The 26,776-nt window shown below is 49.8% G+C and overlaps 3 protein-coding genes across 4 annotated transcripts; all 3 read right to left on the bottom strand.

Annotated features, from left to right (window-relative positions):
• Positions 1-307: 307 nt before the first annotated feature.
• Positions 308-5,797, bottom strand: LOC120703843 (DEAD-box ATP-dependent RNA helicase 52A-like). 2 transcript variants are annotated; one of them, XM_039988032.1, is made up of 6 exons: positions 5,186-5,797; positions 3,347-3,430; positions 2,793-3,035; positions 2,298-2,465; positions 2,073-2,192; positions 308-1,342 (listed from the first exon to the last, which is right to left on the bottom strand). In XM_039988032.1, the coding sequence occupies exons 1-6, from the start codon at positions 5,732-5,734 to the stop codon at positions 668-670; spliced, it is 1,839 nt and encodes a 612-aa protein (XP_039843966.1). In that variant the 5' UTR covers positions 5,735-5,797; the 3' UTR covers positions 308-667. The 2 variants fall into 2 exon arrangements, with proteins under 2 accessions (XP_039843966.1, XP_039843967.1); XM_039988033.1 differs by having other exon boundaries at positions 2,073-2,186.
• A 10,656-nt stretch (positions 5,798-16,453) lies between these two features.
• Positions 16,454-19,838, bottom strand: LOC120702187 (putative cellulose synthase A catalytic subunit 11 [UDP-forming]). The gene is made up of 6 exons (XM_039985926.1): positions 19,660-19,838; positions 18,736-19,360; positions 18,527-18,664; positions 18,309-18,434; positions 17,991-18,212; positions 16,454-17,886 (listed from the first exon to the last, which is right to left on the bottom strand). Exons 1-6 carry the CDS (start codon positions 19,836-19,838, stop codon positions 16,477-16,479), a joined length of 2,700 nt encoding a protein of 899 aa, XP_039841860.1. The 3' UTR covers positions 16,454-16,476.
• Positions 19,839-20,337: 499 nt separating this feature from the next.
• LOC120703842 (transcription factor HY5-like) lies at positions 20,338-23,309 on the bottom strand. The gene is made up of 5 exons (XM_039988031.1): positions 23,106-23,309; positions 22,924-23,035; positions 22,378-22,570; positions 21,065-21,221; positions 20,338-20,876 (listed from the first exon to the last, which is right to left on the bottom strand). Exons 2-5 carry the CDS (start codon positions 23,009-23,011, stop codon positions 20,805-20,807), a joined length of 510 nt encoding a protein of 169 aa, XP_039843965.1. The 5' UTR covers positions 23,012-23,035; positions 23,106-23,309; the 3' UTR covers positions 20,338-20,804.
• Between the last annotated feature and the right edge of the window lie 3,467 nt (positions 23,310-26,776).

Genomic DNA, 26,776 nt, shown 5'->3' with positions numbered 1-26,776 from the left:
TAAGCATAATCATACAAAAAGCGTCCGAGCCTCTTTTTTGAAAAAACCAAAGCGTTAGTGTCTCCGAGGCTTGTTTGCATGCAATCCCGTGGAGCGGGTAGCTCTGCCCAGGCAGGTCGGCAGCCGCATGCAAGCGAAATCGGGACGGCTGCAACCACTGCCCGGAGCAGGCGACCTTTCCAGGACTTGAAGCAAACAAGCCCCGGAGCATTCAATTTCAGACTACAGGAAGCCTGGATAAGAACTGCTAGTCTGCACATCCAAGAGTTCATTTGCAATAAACATCAGTCAGAGGCAACTCAGCAAGTACTGAACGGGGGTCTGCCTTCGATTGAATAGCAAAATTAGCAGTGTTACTTGCCCCCTTACAGACCAGACCATAGTAATACTGCATATAGCCTTCAAGTTCAATCATTTTCCAAATGAGGTTCCCATTGTGACAACACCGCCACCATACCAACTCAAAACCCAAAACCCCAACTTGAGCATGTGACAATTGCCCCCTGAGCACCACCACCATGGCAATGTCTACCACAGGACAAGACGAGGACCGGCAAGGCAAAAGGACCAGGGAAGACTGAACCTACTTCCAGTCGTGCCTACATATTTTTAGCAGGGCAATATATGCATCTATACGGTATGTGCACTGAGGATGCACTCGCGCCGGCTAGTCCCAGCCAGAGGCGCTGATATCCGTGGTGCCCATGGGGTAGGTTGGGTAGTACCGCGGAGGAGGAGCACTTGATCTGTAGGAGTCTCCGCTGCCTCCACCTCCATCACGAGAGCAGCCCCCACCACCACCAGAGTACCCGCCGCCGGCAGAATAGCCATCACCACCGCTAGAGTAGCCACCGCGGCCACCTCCACCACCCGAGTAGCCACTGCGGCCGCCGTAGCCACCGCCACCTGAGTAGCTGCCGCCGCCACCATTGTTGTAGTCATTACCACCATAGCCGTAGTCGCTGCTGCGACGATAGTCTCTGCTGCCAAACCCACCACCACTCCTTCGGCCTCTTCCACCGTAGCTTGACCCTCCATAGCATGGTCTTTCAGCGTAGTCCAAGAGCCACTTGGGCACGTCCCGCTTCGCCTCAGTCATCAGCTCCAGCAGACCCTTCGCCAGGGAGTGGTTCGACTCGGTGAAGAAGGCGGTAGCGTTCCCAGCCTTTCCAGCTCTCCCAGTTCTTCCGATCCGATGGACGTAATCCTCGACACTCTTGGGGAGGTCGTAATTGATCACATGAGCCACGTTCGGGACATCCAAACCCCTTGACGCTACATCAGTAGCTACCATGATTGGAGTAGCGCCACTCTTGAAAGACCTCAGAGCACTCTCCCTCTCCTGCAAAACAGGAAGCACAAATAAATGAAATTATACACAGAACAAGTGGATACTTCAAAACAGGATGCACAAAAAGGTTAATTGTGTAGCAAAAATAACAGAGCAAATGAGAAAACATTCACCGGTAACAACTGATTAAACGGCTGTGCTGAAAGTACCAACAGCATCATGCCTACACTATATCATGGTAGTAACAAGTAACATGTGAATCATGGACAGTTGAGGTCCAAAGGTCATGGCAAGTAACAGTAGCAAATTTGGTCTGAATTAGTAGTCACGAGTAATACAAACACTAAGAATCATTTAACAAGACAATTGATGAATTGGACATTAGAAGTAAGCTAAAGCATTTTTATGAAAAAGGAGGGGGTGATCCCCTACTGGTTTTATATTAATATTAAAAAAGAACAGAATTCAAGTGTACTAATGATGGATACCAAGATAATATATAGATGCGCATGAAGTAATGCAGAGTAAATTCTTGGGGCGGGGGGGGGGGGGGGGGGGGGGTCCATCATTTTGATGAAACACTGTTTGAAGCCTCCAATGTACTGGGGCATGAAAACAGATGATCCAATACAAGCTGAGAGCCGTGGCGGTGAGACCAGACATAAAACCAGCACTGCAGATATCTTGAACCAAAATTGTGCACATGTTCCTAGGTCTATGAAATATTCATTTCTTAGTTAAGAAGCAGCTAGACAATTACTAGAGTGCCATATGCATTCACCTGCTGTGTTCTGTCACCATGGATCGCTGTTGCAGGGAAACCTTTTGAGTATAGCCAATACCGCAATGTGTCAGCTTCCCTCTTTGTCTCCACAAAGATCAACGTTAGGGGTTGCTGCAGCTAGACAAACATGCAAGTTAAAATGAGAAGTCTTCTTAAAGCAAGAAGTGGTCGATAAACCATCAATTTAAATCCATGATCAGAACAGCTACCACTACCATATACCTTGCCATCAGGTCCACGAACACATTGCTTGTTTAAAATTTCTAGCAGGAAGCCTCTTTTCTCCCCATCATTAACAAACTCAATTTTCTGCTCAATCAGGTCTGTGCTTGACCCAACCCTCCCGACAGTGATAAATATGTAATTGTGCAAGAAATCAGAAGCCAGTCTCTGAGGGGAGGGAAAGCATCAAGTAAAAAAGTATTGAATATTAGTGAAACATGTATAGATTTAACAACAAATAGATCAGACTATATCATTATAAGCCCAAAACTAACATTATTTGTGCAGTACCTAATTTAAGTGCTATCCACTTCTGTTCAAAAAGAGAAGTGCTATTTACTTGCCAATGTTTTTTATAACCATGCATGACATAGAAACTAGAAAGTATGAAGTTTGCTTATTACAATAGAAAACAAGAAAATAATCCAGCTGTAAGAAAACCACTTCTCATGCTACTTCACATACAAATACACAGAAAGTAAACATCACTTCTACCTGTATTTCTGGAGGGAAGGTTGCACTGAAGAGCATAGTTTGTCTTACAGACTTTTTTGGCATATTCATCATATCAACTATCTTTCTTATCTGAGGCTCAAACCCCATATCCAGCATTCTGTCAGCCTCATCCATTACCAGGTACTTAATCGCCTCAAGAGAGATCCGTGATCGTTCAACCATGTCCACAAGGCGTCCAGGTGTAGCAACAAGAAGATCGACACCCCTCTCCAGATCACGCAGCTAAAAACAGCAGGCATGAAAAAAAAGAGATCACAAAAATTGGATTAAGACAGACAACATACGCATGACATGAACATATCCAAATGCTCTACTGCATTGCCTAATTAGTCTATCCACGAATGCCCACATTAAGAAATTCCAGGTAAAATGACCTCTGGCAGTTATTGTAAGTTAAAATTTTCCAAACTCTGCTCTACTTCTATACATACTGAACATCTGAACTGCTTGAAAATTAAACTAGATAGCACAAATGGACAACAAAACAAAGTTTGTTCAGAAAAATAGAAACCATGCAAGAAAGCAGCACCCACCTGATCATACATTGGTGTTCCCCCATAAGCTACCACAACTCTGAGACCCGTTTGGGAAGAAAACTTCTTGGCCTCCTCATTAATCTGAAACATGAAACCACAAACCACTAAGTCCCACCACAGGTAACAATACAAATATGAATCAAGGTAAGATTACTTCATAGTTACCACTTACTTGCCTTGAAAAAGGGAAGTTCATAAGAAAACATACAAAAGGTAAGGAAACACAAGTCAAATTGGAATTCCAACAGGCATATCCTCAGGCCCAAATATCAATACAGAATTGCAGATGCTGATTCACAGAACAATATATTGAAAAGTGACCAACAAAACTAGCATTCCGACAGACCACACATGCACAAAGTGCTTGCAGAAAATAACCTCAACCTAGGGAACAGGAGCATGCAAATTCACACATCAATGGTCCAAATGATACAAGATCTAATGCACGCAAGACATGACTGATGGAACAGAAAAACAACTCGGGCCAGAAACACAGTCAAAATTGCACGAGGGCTTTCCTGATTTATAAAACATCTCCAGTGTTTTGTGGAAGTAATCAGAGCAGCATAATGCACAATCAAAGCAATTCAGTAAGTAGTGACTACAATTTCAATCCACACACTGAAACAATGCCAACAATCCTCGACCCAGAGTAAGAAAACAAAAACAAATCCTAACAAGAGCTTTCACTTATTCGGAAAAGTGCAAAAAGGTCAGTTGTTTTTGGACTATTGCAGTTGTAATTAACAGATACTAATGCTACCATGTACTGACCATGCCAGAATGGAAAATAAAACATTCCAGATAATAACTTGCTCCAAAATAAACAGTTGCAGCAAAGCATACACTATATCCTTCCATTGAAATCTACTGTATCAATAAGAATTTCACCAATTCATATCAATGTGAAAGTCAAAACTGCAAGTAAAATCATAAGCACCATGGCAGCCACCTGATCAAAACGAAGTGTTGAGACTAAGGCAGATAAATAATTGAAATTCTCAAAGGATACAAGATCTCCGTAAGCAATTGAACCCAAGCCCGTCCAACAATCAGCAATACAAGTATAAATGCAGCTCACTTAGATCATTTTCCTAGTGAGCTCACTGTGGAGTATGAATCTGACAACTACAATAGCAGATGATGTAGAGAAACAAATACAATAAGGTAAAAATGTAAAAGAAATCCACACTGCACAAGGTATTCAATGTATAAAAATTGCTCCGACAACATATACAGTGGGCTTCAAAATGTGGGAAGGGTCACAGAGTTATTACAGGAACACGTTCTACCAAAATCAACGCCCAACAAATGCAGTTAGCAGAAGCATCAAGGGATGCAGAAATCACTGCCATAATCACAGGCAGCACTATACAATCTACATTAGCTAGGCGCAATACACCCCAACTAAACAACCGAGCAAAATTCGTAAGGACTCGGAGGCAAAACCCCAATTCACGAGTACCAACTCGCACACGTACAGACCTACCAGCGATACACGGTCGCGCGTTCTCCAAAGCCCAAACCAGCTTGCACATCATACGTGGACATCCGCGTACGCACAGAACAGCTACGAAAGCGGGCATGCACCGATGCACGCCAAACAACACCCAGGAGGCCAGGACTACAAGGGTCGACAACAGCACGATGACATCGCATACTTGGAACAGGCAGGAACGCACAGACAAACAAAATCTACGAACCGCGACTCCGCGAGGGCGCATAGCACCCGCGCATGGCCACGCTAATCGGGGCGCGGACACGCCCGCGCACCACATCCCACACAAACGGCGACGAATACGCAAGGGGGAGAGAGCCGAGAACTCGAGCGTTTACCTGGGCTGCAAGCTCCCTGGTGGGCGCGAGGACGAGCGCGCGCGGCTTCGCCCTGCGCTCGAACGACCCCTTGTCCCGGCGCCCGTACCCTCCCTCCGCCGCCGCCGCCAACAGGCCGCTCACGACGGGGAGGCAGAACGCGGCGGTCTTCCCGGACCCGGTCTGCGCGCACGCCATGAGGTCCCTCCCGGCCATGGCGATCGGCATCGCGTAGCGCTGCACGGGGGTGGGGCTCTCGTACCCGCAGCGCGCGACGTTCCGGAGCACGGCCTCCGCCAGCCCGGCCGCCTCGAACCCGTCGGCGGGGGGCGGCGCGCCCTCCCCGCTCACCTCCACCGGGATGTCGTACTTGTCCAGCCGCCGCTCCCCGCCCCCGCCGCCGCCGATCTCCAGCCCCTCCACCGCCTCGGCGAGCTCGCCCGCCCCCGGCGCGCGGCCCTCGCCGCCTCCGCCGCCTCCGCGAGGAGCCGGGGCGGTCGGCGCCGCCCTGCGGGAGCGGGACGGTACCGTGCTCCACGCGCCGCCGCCGTCGCCGCCGTACGCCTCCATTGGTGGCCTGGCCTCTTCTGCTACCACCACCCCACCACAAAAACCCCAACACCTTTTGGTGAGGAGAGGGGGAAGGGGAGGGGACGAGATCACGGCCGGTGTGTGTATATGTAGGCGGGTGTGTGTCAGTGTGTGTGGCGGTGTCGTGGGATGCGAGCGCGAGGAGTGGTTGGAGAGCTGGCTGCACCGGGTCCAGGGCCCTCTCGTAGACGGCCACCGTTGGATCGCGGGGTCCGCGGCAGGCGGACGGTTGTGGCTCCGGGCGCCAGAAGCTGGTGAGGCGGAGCGCGTGCGCGCGGTCTACGAACCTGCATGCGTCCTCAGCCGTCGGATGGGGCGCGCAAGGCCCGTGATGGAGAGGCAGCGCTGGTGTACGGGGATACGGGGGACGCGGCGCTCGGGCTTCCGGCGTGGGGTGTGGAGCCCACACGCGCTGCTGTTCTGACACCTGGAGCGCGGTGTCTATGCCTACCTGTGAGCTCCGTACCCACCCAATGGGAGGCGAATATGCGCGGGGATAGCGGTAAAGGGTTCGAGATTTTCAACAACAAAATCTAAGAGTCGGGTTTTAAAGAGCTGGCTTCTAATTTTATATAATTTTAAATTAAATAATTGAAATGTCTAGTTGAACTGTGAAAAAACTACTAGGGTCATAATCTATTACCACCCTTAGGTAGCACGTGCCCTCCAATTTCTTTTTAGTTCCTTGGAAACCAAAGAAGCTTGGGATGCTCCTGCTAGGCATTTTGAATCATCACCGTGGCTTATTTCTTCTGAACACTTTCCCAGTAATCTTTTCAAAAAAAACACATGCGCAGATCCCCAACTCTAGCCTTGTTTGGTTAGGGGTGAAGTCTCTTTGACCACTAATTAGAGATATTAAATAAAGTCTAATTACAAAATAATCTCCACAATTATGGTACTGTAGCATGTGCTGCAGCTAATAAAGCCTTTAACCGCATGGTTGGAGGATGATTAGAGGTGGTTACTATAGCATCACTGTAGCAATCATGGTGGAACTTGACTCATTAGATTCGTCTCGAAAAATTATACCTATCCATGAAAAAATTTCGCAAATAAACTTCGCTTAGTACACCATGCATATATTCATCTTTTTGTGAAAAAAATTTCAGGATTGTAACCAAACATGGCCTCTCCATCACCAGAAGCGTAGCCGTTCATCTCCTAGTTTGTTTTTCAACCTTGGCAACGAGTATATCAGATGCTTAATGTCTCTTCATTATTTTTCTTTGCTTTCTGAAATTTGAATTGATTAAAAATCATCTTTCTATAATCCTAGATCATAAGCTCATCTTGCTTTAAACCAACCGATGAGGTGAGGAGCGAAGAGCGCGTGAACTGTTGCTAAAAGGTATGTTTGAAAATTGTAGATGTAAATCCTTGTGTTACAATGTGGGTTCAGTTATGTGTCTTTTTTATTTACCATTAGATTTTGACCATAGATAGATCTGACTCTGGAATTTGTGATATCACAGGGGTTTCATTTTCACACGATCACTCTGTTCGGCTGCAACAAGCCAATAATATTTTTTCTCACACCAAACCACCACCAGCCACAATTAGCTAGCAGTATTTTTTTCTTGCAACAAATCAGCACTAGCCACAGCCAGCCGAACGGAGTGAATATTGACAATCTTATGTGATGGGTTCAAAAAAACATAGTTTGACTATATATATAATCGATATTTGACAGAACTTTTTCCAATGATTTGTTTGATTCACAAAAGCATACTTTATACGAGTGCCTTTAGGTTCACGTTAAATGGTGTTAGTTTTTTTTTTTTTTTGAGAAACACAGTACAAACGCAGACGTTCACAAATACGCACGCACACTCATCCCTATGAAAACACGCACGCAACCCTACCCCTATGAGCACCTCCGAGAGACTGAGCCGGCAAATTCCTGACGAAGTCACCACAGACGTTCCGCAGTCGACGGGAACGTCGCCTACCACTGAAAGCACAAACGCCGTTAAATCTAAAAAATTCGCTCCCACGGGGAGCCGAACCCAGAACCTCAGGTGCTAGCTCTTATAACCACTAGGCTTCAGGCCATTTTGCAAATGTTGTTAGTTTGATCGCGCGTACTTTATACGCTTCAAATTCAATGGCTCTTGCGTCGCCGGCCTTGTTGTTTTTCGATTTCTCTTCACATGAGCTCAGATGCTAGACGGTCGACGAGCATTATTTTGTTCACACTAGGAGCTCAACTAGTTCGAACATGAAGGTGTGAAACCGTTTGCTGAATTATTATGGCCTCTATCAAGAAGAACGCACTTGCTCGGCAGTCGGACACGGCTTCTGTTTCAACTTTCTTCCCAGCAGCTATCCCAAATCGTGATAGGGCCTCGCCGAGTACGCGGAGCCGCCCATGCCGTGCTGCCGTAGCCGTTTCGGGCAAAAGCGTTAAGGCGCTGCTGCCACCAGAGCATTAGCCCGGGGCGTGCAGCAGCGTGCTTGGACTGGTGACCCGTTCCCTTTTTTGTGCTCGTGCTGCTGTTCTGCTGCTGGTGATGAAGAACGAGAACGAAACGGAAACAAGCCAACCGAGACGGCCAAGGCCACACGGGCCACTCTGTGACTCTGAACAAGGTGGTCAAGTCTATATATTTGGGCTTTGTTTTAGTTGCAAACTTTAAAATTCCAAAACTATCACATCGAATAAGAATTTTACATATATGAAGTATTATTAAATTTAGACCAAATAAAAAACTAATTATATAGTTTGCATGTAAATTACGAGACGAATCTAATGAACATAATTAGACTATAATTAAAAACTAAATTGCTACAGTAAACATGTGCTAATGATAGATTAATTCGTTTTAATAAATTTGTCTCGCAGTTTACAGACTAGTTCTGTGATTAGTTTTATAATTAATCTATATGTAATACTTTAAATGTGAAAAAAAATCTATTTCAAAATTTTTACGGACGCAACTAAACAAGGTGCTATTAACGTTAGAACCCCTGAGACTCTAAAATTCTTTTTTCCTTTTTAAGTGGTGGGGGGGGGTGAAATTGTGCTTCTGAACATGTACACTCGGACTTTTTTGTTTTTTTGAAGCATACGGACCTGTATTATACCAAGGATACGGATACAGCACAGTACAAATACAGGAACGTCCTAGAATGATACAGATAGCACAGTTGTCCACCTGTTTTTGCACAAAAGACCCTTACAAATAGATCAATTACAGAATAGTCCAAGGGAACTTCTGGGCATCTACGAGCCGCCGTCCGCCGCCGTTCTTCTTCCCCAGCCGCAGCGCCGCCGAAGATGGAAGACAGCAGAGATGCCAAGATCAAGAGGAACACCATCGCATAGAGGCTTTCAAACGAGCCGCAATAGAAAGAACCGCTGAAGACACATCGGCCGGGGACGCACCCCATGTTCCTCTGACCATGAGCTTGAACACACCACTGGAAACCAGCGAGGAAGACGCCCAAGCCCATCCACCTCTCATCCATGAACCCACCAGCCAGCTTTCTGCATCTCGTCGTCAACAGCAACCACATACCTTGTGCAGCCGCTGACGAGACTCCTACATCGGAGCGATCCAGAGCCAAGGGAAACAACGCCATGGCGAAGCTCCCGACTCTGTTAGAAATTTAGACAATTTCGGGCACAATTTAATTCCAAAATTAAATGTATAAACTAGCAATATTTCTATGATTTTAAGGAGTAAAATAAAACATGTGAACATGTTTATACTTATCACACAGATAAGCATAAACAATATAAATAACCAAAGTTTCAGGGAGTACCCTGAAGCGGGGCCGTTGCCGGAGGCATTGGCTGCGCTGTTACCAACTGGAGTAGACATCTACTCGGTTGGCCTCAGTCGAAGTAGTCGAACTAAATCGGTGCAGGAAGAAGTTCGCAGTGCAGTCCCGCGAACGGTCACCAAGATGTAGTCGACGTAGTCGTTCGGCCACCAGAATGTAGTCGACGTAGTCGTTCGGCTCGTCCACCAGGAAGTAGTCGTTCAATCGGGCAAAGCCTTTGTATTTTTGAGCAGTCACGCTAAAGCATTACCCAAAAACCTGATTGCCCGCCTATCCCGTGCAGGATCTCAAGGCGAGCAAGGTTTCGGAGGCCTGCTCACGCTAATTCTGTGCGCGCAGAAATTAGCGTTGGGGAACTCAGTTGTTGCAACTGGAGAGGGAGAAGAGAGGAGCCGAGTTGCCTCAGTACTCTGGTGCAGAATGGATGAGGGGAATGGTACTTCTTATATAGTGACTCAGGTGCTCAGGATCGTTGAACCTGGACACCATCAGAGTCATTTAGGTGATGCGGTTATGGCCATTAATTACAGATTTAATTGCATGTTTAATCGCACGATTAATTACTGTCAACGGCAAAATAGCCATCATATCGCACTGCACCGCACCGGCACCTGCACGTCACGTCCGGCCGCGCACGCGCACGCGCACCGCCCGTCCGGCCGGCCGCGCCGCGCCGCGCCGCGCCTCGTCTCGGCCTCGGCCACGGCCACGGCCACGGCCCGGCCCGGCCCGGCTCGGCGAGGCGAGCGAGCGCTCGCGCGCGTGTGGTTCACCATCCTTCTCTTACCGGCTTCACAAGTGGTGTACACGAAGTCCACCTTTTAAGTCGGTTGAGATCCTCCTCAATTCCCGGTACGGAATTACGCATTGATTCCCTAGCATTAATAGTGGGCTTTAAATTCTTTTAATGCTTTAGAAGTAATGGGCCAAGCCCATTACTCCAACAATCCCCACCAAGAAATTCAAGCCACACTAGAAATACCCTCATTCTCTCATTGATATACCAGTATTCGACAGAGACTGTTAAGTTGAACTTCCATCTAGGACAAAGGCTACACTTATTCACAACTGTGCAATGGACTATGCCTTGAATTGCCAGTTTTGTGCAAACAAGTTTGACCAGAGCCCTACACTGGTACTAGGCTGCAAAAGCATCCCCGCGGTTTGGAGCTTATAAGTCATACTCCAGGCCCTTCATGAGTTTCTAGAGAATACTCAATTCTCATAGACCATGACCAGTGGTCAAACTCATATTGGTGTGTTCCTTTCAGATGTTCTGTAGGACAACATCTTTGTTTCAAGAAAACAACTCATTTGTTTAAAAGAAACCACCTGGCACACATTAAGGTATAGACCAACCTGCCATACAGATTAGAAGAGAAATGCACCTTATACACGGAATGAGCCCTTTTCACAAAGGTTCTCTTCTCACAGTCAGACTTTAGTTTGTTTCACCATCCTAATTCACGGGATCTCCGATCACATAGGACAGGTTTCCACTATAGAATGACTCATGTGGGTCTCAAGCCCAATTCCATAGATGCATTATCTATCACATTTCGTGAAAGACCCTTTGTAAACTGATCTGCCAAATTCTTAGCCGTCTGAACATAGTCCAGGGCTATAACTCCGGAGTTTCTCAATTTTCTGACAGATTTCAACCGTCTTTTCACATGTCTAGATGACTTCATGTTATCCTTTGAACTATTCACCTTGACAATTACCGTTTGATTGTCACAGTTCATTAGGATTGCCGGTAACGGTTTTTCAACTATCGGCAAGTCCATAAGGAGCTCACGAAGCCACTCAGCCTCAACAGTGGCGGCATCTAATGCTGTGAGTTCTGCTTCCATAGTTGACCTCGTTAAGATGGTCTGCTTGCAAGACTTCCAGGAAACAGCTCCACCACCAAGTGTAAACACATATCCACTTGTGGCCTTTATCTCATCGCATCAGAAATCCAATTTGAATCACTATACCCTTCTAGTACCCTTGGGTACCCGGTATAGTGAATTCCATAGTTCATTGTCCCCTTCAGATAGCGCATTACTCTTTCAAGAGCCTTCCAATGATCATCTCCCGGGTTTGAAACAAACCGGCTCAGTTTGCTTACAGCAAACGAGATGTCAGGTCTTGTAGCGCTCGCTAAATACATTAATGAACCAATGATCTGAGAATATCTCAGCTGATCTCGCATTATCCTTTTGTTCTTTCTAAGAATTAAACTGGCATCATATGGTGTTGAGACAGGTTTATAGTCGCTATAACCAAAGCGACTTAACACCTTCTCCACATAGTGAGACTGTGTAAGAATCACCCCACCATTGATCTCTTTTACCAGTTTTATATTAAGGATAACATCAGCTTCTCCCAGATCTTTCATCTCAAAATTTTGAGATAAAAACTCTTTGACTTCCTTAATCACATTAAGGCTAGTGCCAAAGATCAGTATGTCATCCACATACAAGCACAAAATCACTCCTTCAGCCCCACCATAGCGATAGTACACACATCTGTCAGCTTCGTTCACAACAAAGCCGGCAGAGGTCAAAGTTCTATCAAACTTTTCATGCCACTGCTTAGGCGCTTGCTTGAGACCATATAAAGATTTTAACAAATTACAAACCATTCCTTCTTGACTCTTTGATACAAACCCATCCGGCTGATCCATATAGATCTCCTCTTCTAACTCTCCATTGAGGAAAGCCGTCTTAACGTCCATCTGATGAACGAGAAGACCATAAGAGGCTGCCAGGGAAAGTAACACTCGAATTGTGGTCAATCGGGCAACTGGTGAATAAGTGTCAAAGAAATCTTCTCCTTCTTTTTGGGTATAACCCTTAGCCACAAGTCTAGCCTTGTACTTTTCAATAGTACCATCTGGCCTAAGCTTTTTCTTGAACACCCACTTGCATCCAACCGGTTTACATCCATAAGGACATTCAACGACCTCCCAGGTTCCATTAGACATAATAGAATCCATCTCACTCCTTACTGCTTCCTTCCAATAGTCAGCATCAGGAGATGAATATGCCTCTTCAATGGTTCTGGGTGTATCATCTATGAGGTATACAATGAAATCATCACCAAAAGACTTTACAGTCCTTTGTCTCTTGCTCTTTCTCGGAGCATCATTGTTATCCTCCTCAGGATTTTTTACAAGTGTATGTTCATTGTGTTCTATCGGCTCAGCAGAGCCATCATCCTCGATGAACTCTTGCCTAGATGAACTTGTTTCATCTCTCATGGGAAAAATGTTTTCAAAAAATATAGCATCTCTGGACTCCATTATAGTACCAACATGCATGTCAGGTACTCCAGATTTCACTATTAAAAATCTATATCCAACGCTGTGAATAGCATAACCTAGAAAGATACAATCCACAATTTTAGGTCCAAGCTTACGTTTCTTGGTTATTGACACACTCACTTTTGCCAAACAACCCCATGTACGTAAGTATGACAGTGTTGGCCTTTTCTTCTCCCATTCCTCGAATGGAGTTATCTCTTTATTCTTTGTAGGAACACGGTTTAGGACATGACATGCAGTCAATATAGCCTCACCCCACCATTCCTTGGAAAGTCCCGCTGTATCTAACATGACGTTAACCAAATCCGTTAGAGTGCGGTTCTTTCTTTCGGCAACCCCATTTGACTGAGGTGAATAGGGAGGCGTCCTTTCATGAATAATACCATGTTCCTCGCAGAATAAAGTAAATAAATTTAAGAAATACTCGCCACCACGATCTGACCTAACTCTTTTGATTTTTCTCTCAAGTTGGTTTTCTACTTCAGCTTTATAGATTTTAAAGTAGTGTAAAGCTTCATCTTTTGACTTCAACAAATAGATATAACAAAATCTAGTACTATCATCAATCAAAGTCATGAAATATTTTTTACCACCTTTTGTCAACACTCCATTCATTTCGCACAAATCGGAATGAATTAATTCTAAGGGTGCCAAGCTCCTTGCCTCCGCGGTCTTATGAGGCTTACGAGTTTGTTTTGATTCAACACATACATGACACTTAGAATTTTTGACAAAAGTGAACTTTGGAATTAAGCTCAAATTAGCTAAGCGCATCATACAACCAAAATTAACGTGACAAGGCCTCGAATGTCATACATTTGTTTCATCAACGTTAATAACATTGTATGCAATTTTATTACAAACATCTGACAAAGAAAAACGGAACAAGCCTCCGCTTTCATAACCTTTTCCAACAAAAGTACCAAACTTAGACAAGATACATTTATTGGACTCAAAGACTAATTTGAAACCATCTCTACACAGTAGAGATCCGCTGACTAAATTCTTCTTGATGGTGGGGACATGCTGCACGTTCTTCAGCTGCACGGTCTTCCCCGAAGTAAACTTCAGATTTACCGTACCAACACCAAGAACACGCGCATGTGATCCGTTCCCCATCAGCAAGGAGGAAGTCCCGCCGGTCTGGTAAGAAGAGAACAAAGAAGCATCAGCACAAACATGAATATTAGCACCAGTGTCAACCCACCACTCGGGTGAACCAAAGACTAAAAGAACAGTAGGTAATAAATTACCGTACCCCGAAGTTCCTCCAGGCTCTCTAATAACCATGTTGGCGGAGTCGTTGCCTTTAAGGTTCGGACACTTTGCAGCAAAGTGATCCGTACTAGCGCACACATAGCAAGCTCTCGTCTTCTTCTTCTTAAAAGTGGTTGTCTTCTTAGTCTTTGGTTGGTTCTGCGGTGGCTTTTTCTTGTTCTTGTGGGAGTTGTTCTTCTGAACAAGATTGGCACTTGAAGCACCAACAACTCCTTTCCCACGTATGTCCTTTGCTCTCGCCTTCTCCTCAACATCAAGAGTCCCTATGAGTCCATCTATTGTGAACTCATGTCTCTTGTGTTTTAGAGAAGTAGCAAAGTCCCTCCAAGAAGGTGGCAGCTTAGAGATTATACCTCCGGCCACAAACTTATTGGGTAACACACATGGGGACTCTTTGCTGCAATTTTTTAGATCTTTTGGCAGAGTATGTATTTCATGAGCCTGTTCCACTACAGAACGGTCTTCGACCATCTTGTACTCAAGGAACTGCTCCATGATATACAACTCACTCCCGACGTCAGATACTCCATATTGAGCCTCAAGAGCATCCCACAATGCTTTGCCAGTTGGCAGCCGGATATAAGAATCCACCAGGTTATCACCGAGAACACTAATGATCAAGCCTCGAAAGAGGATATCAGCCTCATCGAACGCACTCCCTTCCTCTGGAGAGAATTGTTCAGGCTTACCCTCTTTCACATGGATCACTCTCGATAGTGTTAACCACAGTATAAGCCGCTCTTGCCAACGTTTATAATTTGAACCATCAAAAGATGGTGGTTTGATTGATGCAGCAAAGCTAGATACCGAAAGCCTATTAACACAATCAGGTTTTTGGATTGTTAGAAATTTAGGCAATTTCGGGCACAATTTAATTCCAAAATTAAATGTATAAACTAGCAATATTTCTATGATTTTAAGGAGTAAAATAAAACATGTGAACATGTTTATACTTATCACACAGATAAGCATAAACAATATAAATAACCAAAGTTTCAGGGAGTACCCTGAAGCGGGGCCGTTGCCGGAGGCATTGGCTGCGCTGTTACCAACTGGAGTAGACATCTACTCGGTTGGCCTCAGTCGAAGTAGTCGAACTAAATCGGTGCAGGAAGAAGTTCGCAGTGCAGTCCCGCGAACGGTCACCAAGATGTAGTCGACGTAGTCGTTCGGCCACCAGAATGTAGTCGACGTAGTCGTTCGGCTCGTCCACCAGGAAGTAATCGTTCAATCGGGCAAAGCCTTTGTATTTTTGAGCAGTCACGCTAAAGCGTTAGCCAAAAACCTGATTGCCCGCCTATCCCGTGCAGGATCTCAAGGCGAGCAAGGTTTCGGAGGCCTGCTCACGCTAATTCTGTGCGCGCAGAAATTAGCGTTGGGGAACTCAGTTGTTGCAACTGGAGAGGGAGAAGAGAGGAGCCGAGTTGCCTCAGTGCTCTGGTGCAGAATGGATGAGGGGAATGATACTTCTTATATAGTGACTCAGGTGCTCAGGATCGTTGAACCTGGACACCATCAGAGTCATTTAGGTGATGCGGTTATGGCCATTAATTACAGATTTAATTGCACGTTTAATCGCACGATTAATTACTGTCAACGGCAAAATAGCCATCACATCGCACTGCACCGCACCGGCACCTACACGTCACGTCCGGCCGTGCACGCGCACGCGCACCGCCCATCCGGCCGGCCGCGCCGCGCCGCGCCGCGCCTCGGCCTCGGCCTCGGCCCGGCTCGGCGAGGCGAGCGAGCGCTCGCGCGCGTGTGGTTCACCATCCTTCTCCTACCGGCTTCACAAGTGGTGTACACGAAGTCCACCTTTTAAGTCGGTTGAGATCCTCCTCAATTCCCGGTACGGAATTAAGCATTGATTCCCTAGCATTAATAGTGAGCTTTAAATTCTTTTAATGCTTTAGAAGTAATGGGCCAAGCCCATTACTCCAACAGACTCCGGTTGACTCCGCCCCCACGCACCCCTCGTTGGCGCCGGAGTGAGCGCAGGCGAGACGGGGTCGGGGTGGGAGGGACTTATTCCTTGACGCCGCCACTGCCGCCTCGCCGACGTCGCCCGCAAACGAAAACCTAGATATACTAGGACCTAATCTACACCGCCGGACGGAGAAGCACGCACCCCCTCACCTCCGGGCCCAAGAAGGCCACCGGAGCCGAAGAAGATGGGCTCTCACGCCGGCGGGAGCACGAATCGCCCTTCTTTCTCCTCTCTCAACTGTGGCACGGGAGGGTTCGAGATGGTGTGTGTATGTACACTCGGACTTGGGCTGTTTGGTTGAGTAGAACGCGATAGAACGGCACGGCCCAGCCTGGAATCTCCTCCCCAATTTTGTCACAAGACCGGTTGCTGCGACGCGGCCCGCGCGGGCGGCGCCGAGTAGGAGTCGACGTTGACCCAGAGCAGCGAGAGAACGGACACGAAGAGCACCGACCAGAGCACGGCGACGGTGGGCGCCCGGTCCCGCCGCGCCAGGAGGCCCCTGAGGAACCCCTGCAGGTGCGCCACCACCCACCCGGCGAGCGCCAGCTTCCCGAGCACCGGGCCCCACGCCCGGTACCCGTGGTCCACCCCGTACGACACCGCCACCACCACGCCGGCGAGGTTGGCCAGTAGCAGGCTTGCCGGCGGGATCAGCAGGTTCGACCACCGCAGGGACCTCCGCCGCTCGTCCGAGGACTCCTCGCCATCCGAGGACGAGCGGGCCGCCGCCGTCTTTGTGGACGCGGTGGAGAAGCCGACGTCGATCCCGGCGCACGCGCGTAGGACGCCCTGGAACACGGCGGCGAGGCACGCCGACGTGCCGGTGACCGCCCAGAGCTGCTGGTCCCGCCACCACGCGCGCGGCGTCACGCGGCTCCACCGGAGCTCCAGCGCGGCCGTGGCCGCCACCGAGGACAGGAGCAGGATGAGCAGGACCGCGCCGTAGTAGCTCACGTCGTCGGGGAAGATGGACCGGCCGGTGAGGAGGCAGGCCGCCGGGAGCGCGCAGTAGGCGGTGAGCGGGAGGGAGACCAGCGGGTAGGCGACGCGGGCGGCGTAGCCCAGCCGCTGCAGGAGCCGCACGCGCCCGCCGGCGCCGGCCCAGACGGGGCAGTGCCGGCTCAGCAGGACGCCCATGGCCGCCGCCGCCCGCCGCGACGCCTCCGCGAGGACGTCCGAGGGGCTCGGGCGCGCGAAGGTCCGGAACGCGGCCCGCGCCGGTGAGCAATAAGCCGACGCCCACCCGCGCGCGTGCATTCTGAACCCCGTGGCCACGGCGCCTCCGCCGTACACCCAGCCGACGTCCTTGCCCCACCTCGTCCGCTCCTCATATGCGCAGCTGACGACGTGGATGGCCTCCCTGAGGAGAGAGCAAGCCGCCGCGCCCGTGGAGTCCGACCCGCCGCCGCCGCCGCCGCCGCGCCCTTGGCCCGCGAACGCGGACGCGATGAACGCCTGCGAGTGGCCGAAGTGCCGCTCCAGCGCGGCGTGGTAGGAGCGCAGCCTCCGCCTTGCCCTTGCGCCGTCCGCGGCTCCGGTCTGCTCGTCAGAGTCCTCCGAGTCCAGCAAGGGGACAGCGGACATGGTCCTCCTCAGCGCGCGCCCCTTCCCGTTCCCGAAGCAGCACCAGCTCCCGTGCGCGGCGTCGTCGTCCTCCTCCGCCAGCGCAGGGTCGAAGCCGTACATCGCTTTCCGGTTGAAGAAGCAGCCGGAGCCGACGTACACCGGGCCCTGGATGCCGTCCAGGCACTTCATGTCGATCTGCCGAGGGAGCACCGCAGAATCGTGAGGTGGCGAGGTGCACAGCTCAGAAAGCAACAGCGCCATGCCGGACAGTGATCGAGCAAGTAGGCTTGATCTCTTACGTCGAAGAAGACAGAGTCGTCCCGGCTCGCTAGCTGATCGCCGCCGCCGTCGCCGTCGCCGCCGACCCGCAGCGGGAACTGAACGAAGCACGTCCTGTTCCCAACCACAGGGTCCATGAGGAAGCACATCGCCTCCCTGAGCGCGCCGCTGTTGGTGACGCAGTGGTCGTAGTCCAGGTTGAGCACGTACGCGCCGTTCGTCAGCAGAGCAGACACCCGGAGCTGCCAGTAAACAAGGCAGAAAAGGCATTGCAGATTGCAGCTGAAGAACAGATACTCAGAAGCAGGACCACACCGCTCGAGAACAGAGACGCGTACCAGGGCGTTCAGGGCGCCGGCTTTCCTGTGATGCTGGAACCCCGGCTTCTTCTCCCGCGACACGTAGAACAGCCGGGGCAGCTCGTTCCCCTCGGCGTCCTGGTCGCCGGGGTGCCCCAGAAGAACCTGAAGATCATGCGCGAATCGAACCCCATCAATTGCCACAGATCAGCAACCAGTCTCTCGGTGACGGATGGAGCGAGGCGAAGAGTTTTGACCTGTATCATGGCAGGATGGTCTCGGGGGTTGTTCCCCGGCCACGGCGTGCCGTCCGACATGACCCACCCGTCCTCCGGCACCTTCCGCGCCTTCGCTGCGAGGGAGTTGATCCTCACCTTGAACTCCTCGTACTCCCTCTGCGCCAGCAATCACGATCAGCCACCGCGCGATCGCCACCGGTCGAGGAGCGATCCATCGTTCACCTCACCTTCATGGCGCGGCGTTCCTTGACGAAGGACGGCGCAGCGCGGTCCCGGAGGTAGTCGACGCCGCGCGCGAAGTAGAGCTCGGGCGCCCGCGGCTCCACGCCGTGGCGCCGGCAGAAGGGCACCCACCGCCGCGCGAGCCCGGCGGCCTCGAACAGCGCCTCGAACGCCAGCATGTCCGCGCCGTCGTCGGAGACGTAGCACGCCAGCCTCCCCGCGGGGTAGTCCGCCGCGAGCGCCGACAGCACCGCGTTCGCCGTCGCCAGCGGCGGCTCCGTCGTCCCCGCGGCGCCCGCCGCCGCCGTCACGAGCACGTCCACGCCCGGCAGCCCCGTCCCGTCGGCGTACCGCGACGCGAGCCTATCGGGGTGCGCGGCGCGGTTGGTCGGGGAGAGCTTGGGGAGCTGGGCGAGCAGCCACGCGAGGGCGAGCCAGAGCTCGCAGGCGAGCGCGGTCAGCCACAGCCATGGCGCGTCGGGCACCGGGTGGGTGACGCGGTACCGGAAGAAGGCGGCGAGGAGGAGGACGCGCAGCGCGACGGCCGCGCGGTACAGGCTGAGCTCGCCGGGCGGGACGGGCAGCTTGTCGCTGAGAGGCTCGGGAGGGCCATCGCCGTCGCCATCCCCGCTGCAAGTTCAGTCATGGCGAAATATGGTAAGGTCCAGGAGCGCACAGTTCTACACGGAACCTGATGATTTTTGCAGGATTACAGTGAACCTGACAAGCATCAATCTCGCCTAAGAAAGAGTAAAAAACTTCTTCTCGTGAGTCGTGACACGAAACAAACTAAAACCTTTTTTTACACGCATGGTGATTCTACACAAGGATGAAATTTGATCTGTCGTGCATTTGCAGCGTCATTGGGATGGCTGGTGAGGAAATGATGCAAGATCAACAGGTAGAAACATGGCACTGCCAGTGGTCACCTTTGTGAAGATTCAGGCTCCTGGTCCAGGTCGGTAGCCGGGGAGTTGGCAGGCACGATCTCTGGGCTCCCTTCGTCCATCTTGACCCTATCTGACAGGTGAAACAATTCAGAGTGCAATGGGCGCAGCGCATCCCATGGTTGCCTCCCCAGTAAACCAGCTGATGTACAAGAAGCCATGCGTGACTAATGACCAATATATACTAGAAACGAAAACCATCCCGATCTGAGGAAGTCTCTTTTGTTCTCTGGCATCCATTCCTTCGTCTTCATCGAGTCGGACGCAGAACCCAAACAACTCCATCCATTTCCATACATCCCAGCGGGAGCGACAAGATTGGGGCGCTAGCTTCAGGTCCTGCGATGTTCGCGAGGCGGTCTCAGCGGAAGCAACGACGCGGTAAGACAAAAGTCACTTCCGTTCGCTAGCTGCAGCTGGCGTGACCGCGCGCCGGCGGTAACAGACGGGGGATGAACTGGGATGTGCCGAGGAATCAGAGGCGGCGGCATCTGCTTGCAGCTTATTGCCCCAGTGCAAACCAAGACCTGGTCACCGCCTCAGCGGTGACGGCACGGCAACGAACGAACTAGATCGCGACCCCGTCTGGCCGGCGCGAACACCACAAGCCTGCAAGTGTCGCAAAGTTCAGAGAATGTGTAGCAAATCGATTCCAAACGCTGGGGAAAAAATGTAGAACTGTTTCATAGCAGCAGTGTTCCGCCATGATCGAAACTGATCACGGGTATGAACACAAATTCTCATGGTTTTTACAGACGGCACGGGCATTAACAAATTAGACAGCGCTTCTTAAACAAACCTCATTACATTTGCAACAGCGCTGCGTCCACGCCATCGATCTCTTACGTACAGTCTACATGTACACGGACGGGATGAAATACTACATGTTGGCAAAGGCGGCCATACAGGACACTGTTACATACACCTAGAGAAGTTCCAGAGCCGGGCTGAACACCTGCAGATGCAGCACGGTCCCTGCATGACAGAAGATTTTTCACCTAAACAACAAGCTTGATCAGCCAGGTGAACGGGCTATCATCAGGAGGTAGTTCCCTGCTGCTGCTAGCTGCTTCCTGCTCCAAATCCAAACGCAACCATTTCCTCCCGGTCTTGCATGCAGAGGGCAGCTATTGGCTGTCTCCGCCGGCGCTGCTACCGCCACCCGGCCCTCTTCTATTGACAGTGGTGTTCTTCAGGATCTGTGGCACGTCCAGGGAAAACAAAATCAAGTCAATTTGAACTGCTACCATTTGCAAATAATTTTGCATATGCATCCTAGTGCTGATGACAACCGAACTTGCAGTTTGGAACTCTGATGATGGACTGGATACGCAGTCAACTAACACCACGGCCTCTGAAAATGTAATTTTGCTAGTACGCACTGTACCTGTCTGAGCATCTGGTTCTCGTTCTGCAGCGTGGAGAGCCTCTCCTCCAGCTCCGAGTTCCGCTTCTCCAGGTCCTTCACCCTCACCTCCAGCTCGCTCAGGTACGCCTTCTTCCTCTCCCGCGCCTGCTGCGCCGACACCCGGTTCCGGAGCAACCTAGCAGAATTGAGAACGAGGGTGAGCAAGCTCTCCAGGTCCATTTCGGGCAGGCCCATATGTGATCTGGGCCCATCTGTAATTTGGGCTATAGATCAGACATCCTTTATCGCACACTTCCTTAGCATACAGCGCTAGAGCAAGACCATAAACGAAAAGCTAAGAAATCAGTATAGCATCAACTGCTTACTTTTCAACCTCAATATATAGCTTTGCAAAACAAAAGCAGGGCTCTCTTCAAGATTTCTTTAAATCTAAATCATTTTTTACGTCTTATCACAAAACTATTTTAGAAGTAGTTTTGCGTACTCCTCCCTCCATCTTCCAATTTTAATATATGATGTTCAGGAGAAGCTAATTAGGTTTTTTTAGATTACACAGTACAACTCAGACACTTACAATGCACGCACACTCACCCCTATGAACAAACGTAAACTAATTAGTTTATTAACTTACTAGATTATACTAAATATTATATATTTAAAACGATGGCTGGGTATATTTTTGCCAACTTACTAGCTAGTGTTTTGTGGGAATTTACTTCTACTGAAATACGCTGATAGTGGAACTTTTGAAATTTAGGTACATTTCCTATGATATCCATCTTAAACGAGTATTTATTGATGAGTAGAGGATCATTAGCAGCAGGAGCTTTAACCCTTCGTTAGGGAGAGTATACTTTGCTTGTGTTTACAAACAGCTACCAAAGGCTGTGGGCTTTGTGCCCAAAAAAGGACTAGGCCTAATAAGAAAAAAACTGGGTAAAGCCAGTCATGCATAAAATGCAACTGGGATGTCCAACTCGTTCTCTCACTTTTGTATGCACCGCCTATGTCAGCACAGCATGTTATTATCGATCAAGTTGGTGTCGTCCTTGGCCCGGCCTAAAGCTAGGCAACTTTGTACGACATCAAGTTGCGTAGTACGTGATCGAGCTAGGTTCACGCCGGCCTCTGCTCGTCGATCGGGCACTCCCTCTATGCCACGGCGGCACAAGCAGAAAGCTTCTCGACAGGAGCCTCGCAGCGATCGTACGCACACGAAGCCGCAGTAGGCGTCTAGGCGATCGAGGTCTAGCAGGTACACGCGCTCGGCTCGACCGTGGTACGGAATGAAGAGGCAGGGTAGAGCGAGAAAGCTAAGCCGGACAACGCACCTCTTGAGGCGGCGGTGCTCCTTGTCGGCCGGGCTGCGGACGCGGCGGCGGGCGGCGGCGGCGCTGGCCGCCTGGGCCTCGGACGACGTCCCGGCCCCGGCGCCCGCGGCGGTCTCCCTGCCGGACGTCGACGGGCCGGCCAGCTCCAGCCCGACCTCCGGCACCCGCCCGATCTCCTCGTCGCTCTCCATCCCTACAAACACCGCGGCCAGCGATTTCAAATCAATCCCTCTCCTTATTATCAAAAAAAAAAATCAATCCCTCTCTCATGCATGCATGCTGATCGACGACGTAATATATAGGAGTACTCTCTTCATTTACAAACTGAATCTACAAGACAGCCGACAAATAAATAGCTAACCTTCCTTTTCATCAAAGCGGAAAAGCTAAGGGAGTAGAAGAATCAAGAACAGAGAGATCAAGAGAGACATGCTCGAAGAAATGGGCCGAACAAAGATGATAAACGGAAACAAATCGTATGTATATATGCAAGTGAGAAGAAGATTCAAAAGATGATCAAAGAAATAACAGGCAGTGCGTGCGTGCCTTCTCTGGCCTCCTCCGTCTGCGGCGCCGAGCTCGAGGAGCACTCGCTGCTGGAGGGCAGCGAGCTCGTCGTCTGATCCTGCTGCATACTCTCTCTCTCTCTCTCTCTCTCTCTCTCTCTCTCTCTCTCTCTCTCTCTCTCTCTCTCTCTCTCTCTCTCTCTCTCTCTCTCTCTCTCTCTCGCGAGCTCGGAGCTCGTCGGCACACGGCAGTCGGCAGGAGGGATAAATTTCTTATTAATTGTGCGCACGTTTCTGTGTCTCCTCACCCCTTATTGGCCCTCTGTTTCCTTCGCGGCTTCGCCTGCCTCCCTGAACTTGGAAAGCGTTCGACGATTCCATCCGGGCTCATCATGGCATGGGCGACCCCTTGTTTTTTTCTCTTGCCTCAGACGTCTAGAAACTTTTCGCAGAACACCCCTCATCTTTCCTCGTATTAGACACGTTGGTGTGATCGTTCCTCGTACTTGGGGACCTAGTACTCGTACTGGACGAGAAAGAAGAGTAGAGTGGATGGGTACAGAATTCGATGAGAAATGGGAGGTCTTTACGAGAGAAAAAAAAAGCGCGGTGTTTAATTTTTGGCGTTCGGAGATCCAGCTCCGCCGATGTGACGCTGACAGGGCGGCCGCGTCCAGCTCAGTCGCGCGGGGGCCGGGTTCCGACTTCCGAGTGAGCGGGCGGCGGCGACCAGCCGGACCAGACCCATGCGCACCCCGCGCGGGGGTGGGGGTCAAACGGCCGGGACACCGCCCACGTCGCGGCGGGCGAGGCCACGCGTTGGCGCCGCCCAGCGGGAGGTGGCGAGGCGCGCTGCGTGGCCGCGCTCCCGGCCCCCCACCCCGCTCGCCCGCCGCCGACCGCGCGGGCCGCGGGGCCGCCCCGTCAGCGGAAGGGTGCGCCGCGCGCGCGCAGCCGAACCAGCCGCCAGGAGGAGCCCGCCGGCACGAGGCGGGCAGCTGGGGCCGGCGCTCCGTGCCGCCGCTGGCGTGCGCAGCTGTGCGGCGCCCCCTGTTTTCAATGCGAGCCTTTTCGGCGTGCGGGTGCGGCGGTGGCTCGCCGTCGGCCACAGGGCGCGGGGAGACCTCGGCGAGATCGGGGATGGGGGCAGTTGGATCCGACGGCGGATTTGTGCGCTCTGTCTGGCGGACCCCCGCGTGCTGTCGGCGTCAAGGGTTCGCTACGAGCCTACGACAAGATCTGGTGCCATTGCTCGGGCTGGTTAGCTACGTCATCACGACTAAATTTTTGACGGCCCCGCAGAGGTCACGCCGGGCCGTACGTGGGGATGGCCGTTCAAGGGGATTTTTTTTCATTTTTATATTTAAAAAAAATTAAAATTTCAAAAATATATGGCGGTTTCAAAAAATTTCAAAACTATACTCCTGTCGCCCCCTGGCTGGGCGACAGGACCTAAATGTAAAAAAAAATTACATTTAGGTCCTGGCACCCGGGACGCATTAAACAGTGAACTTGTAAAATTGATATAAAATCGTAGAAAAATCAGAAAAATACAAACTCAACTGTTATGGATTCTATGAAACAAGATCTACAACTTTTGTTATATAAAGTTTTTCATTTGATCAATGTATCTTGCTCTATTTTAAATACTAGTTTAATGCACTTTTATTTAAATCTCAAGATCCATCCTTTGGATACAGGTCACCTTTGGCTAGAGTGTTGCATATGGTGAGCATAGGCTTGTACAAAATTGGTAGATCCAGAAAACATTTCTAGAATAATTTTTAAATTAAATCTTGCAATATGTCTAGTTTAAATGTGTTATTTATCCATGCTGCTATACTGAGTTTTAGAAGCCATAACTTTTACAGTACCATTATTTTATTTCCTAAGAGCTATAAAAAAAGTTTGGTAAATTTTAGATAAGCACAACTAGACCAAATGAATTATGACTAAGGTAAATGCACTAAATCAAGAAAAATAGTTCTTGTACCTAGAAAAATTTGAAATAATTCATTTGATCTAGTTGTGCTTATCTAAAATTTACCAAACTTTTTTATAGCTCTTAGGAAATAAAATAATGGTACTGTAAAAGTTATGGCTTCTAAAACTCAGTATAGCAGCATGGATAAATAACTCATTTAAACTAGACATATTGCAAGATTTAATTTAAAAACTTATTCTAGAAATGTTTTCTGGGTCTATCAATTTTGTACAAGCCTATGCTTACCATATGCAACACTCTGGCCAAAGATGACATGCATCCAAAGGATGGATCTTGAGATTTAAATAAAAGTGCATTAAACTAGTATTTAAAATAGAGCAAGATACATTGATCAAATGAAAACTTCATATAACAAAAGTTGTAGATCTTGTTTCATAAAATCCAGAACAGTTGAGTTTGTATTTTTCTGATTTTTCTACGATTTTATATCTATTTTACAAATTTGCTGTTTAATGTGTCCCGGGCGCCAGGACCTAAATGTATTTTTTTTACATTTAGGTCCTGGGTCCTGTCGCCCAGACAAGGGGCGACAGAGGTATAGTTTTGAGTTTTTTCGAAACCGCCATATATTTTTGAAATTTTAATTTTTTTAAATACAAAAATGAAAAAAATCCCCGTCAAGGCACCGAGCAGGCCGATGGCTCAGGGCTGAGGCCCATGAACTTGGGCCGAGACCCGCACAGCCCATGGGAGATTAGCAGCCCGTTCCCATCGACACCGTCACACAGCTCACAATTAACGCGTCCTCAGCTTCCTTCCTTCTCCCCTGTACTCTCTCCATCACCACCCACCGGCGCAGGATCTTCCTCCTGCCCTTCCGGGACATGGACACCGCATGGACGCAGGAGCAGCGTCAGGTTGGCCGGTTAGGTGCCCAGCGCCCCCACGGAACCCAGTTAGGTGAACGGTCCAGGTCACGAATCTCTGTATCATCATGCCATCATGCATGCGTTAAGAGACGGAGGACCAGAATACCAGCTCCTCGCGAACCAGCAGACTGCTCGGATGATAGATGATGCTTGGAGTTGGAGCATGTGTGCTTTCCATGGAAGCATGGCGCCACAATTTTGGACCAGGAGCAAGCGCTGCAAGCTGAATCTGCAGACTACTCTTCCCCGCGAGGAACAGTAGCCTGGACACGATGCGAAATTCGAGACTGATCGTCAGATGCTACCGACCGATCGATCGGCCGACCGGTCGTTAATTTGGGGGGGGGGGGGGGGGGTCCGACAGAGACGTGGCGGGGGTGGGCGATCCGCGAGAACGTGCTGGGGAAAGAGACGGCCACCGGTGCGTACAGAGGCGTGACGCCGCCGAAATATCGCCGACGGCTTGAGGAGGGGCGGCCGACGGCCGTGTGAATCCCCGGCTGAATTGGGGGCATACATTCACACGTCGGCGTCGCGGGCGCCGGGGACGGACGGATGGCCCGTCCCTCTCCGCAAGCAATCATGCCACCTACTAACTTTTATTACGCCCCGAATTATCGTCATCGTTCAACTGTTGTCCCGCACCGCAACAGCCTGTGTCCGTGCGCGCCCTCACAAAAAGGGGAAAAAAATTTAAAAGAGAAACGAATTGCATTCCACCCCCGTGTGGCATGCATATGGCTGCTGGTGTAATGACAAGCAAAACTAATGATGTGACATGCGTTTTATAATACTATAAAATTCCTTTGAAACACATACTGAGACTGGCTAGGCAACAACTGCTTTGGTCCTGCTTGGGAATTGAAATGTACTCCCTCCATTCAGTTTTGATTGATATATTTCCATATGACACAATGACCAAGGGCACCACAAGTGTGCTTATCAATCTAATAAATGCAACAGACTTTTTTGTTGATCCTCCAATGTTTTAACTGGAAACTCCTTGTAACTAGTGCTAT

Source organism: Panicum virgatum, chromosome 4K (assembly GCF_016808335.1).
Source record: "Panicum virgatum strain AP13 chromosome 4K, P.virgatum_v5, whole genome shotgun sequence".
Taxonomy (NCBI): Eukaryota; Viridiplantae; Streptophyta; class Magnoliopsida; order Poales; family Poaceae; genus Panicum; species Panicum virgatum.
This window is presented reverse-complemented; position numbering and strand designations above follow the sequence as displayed.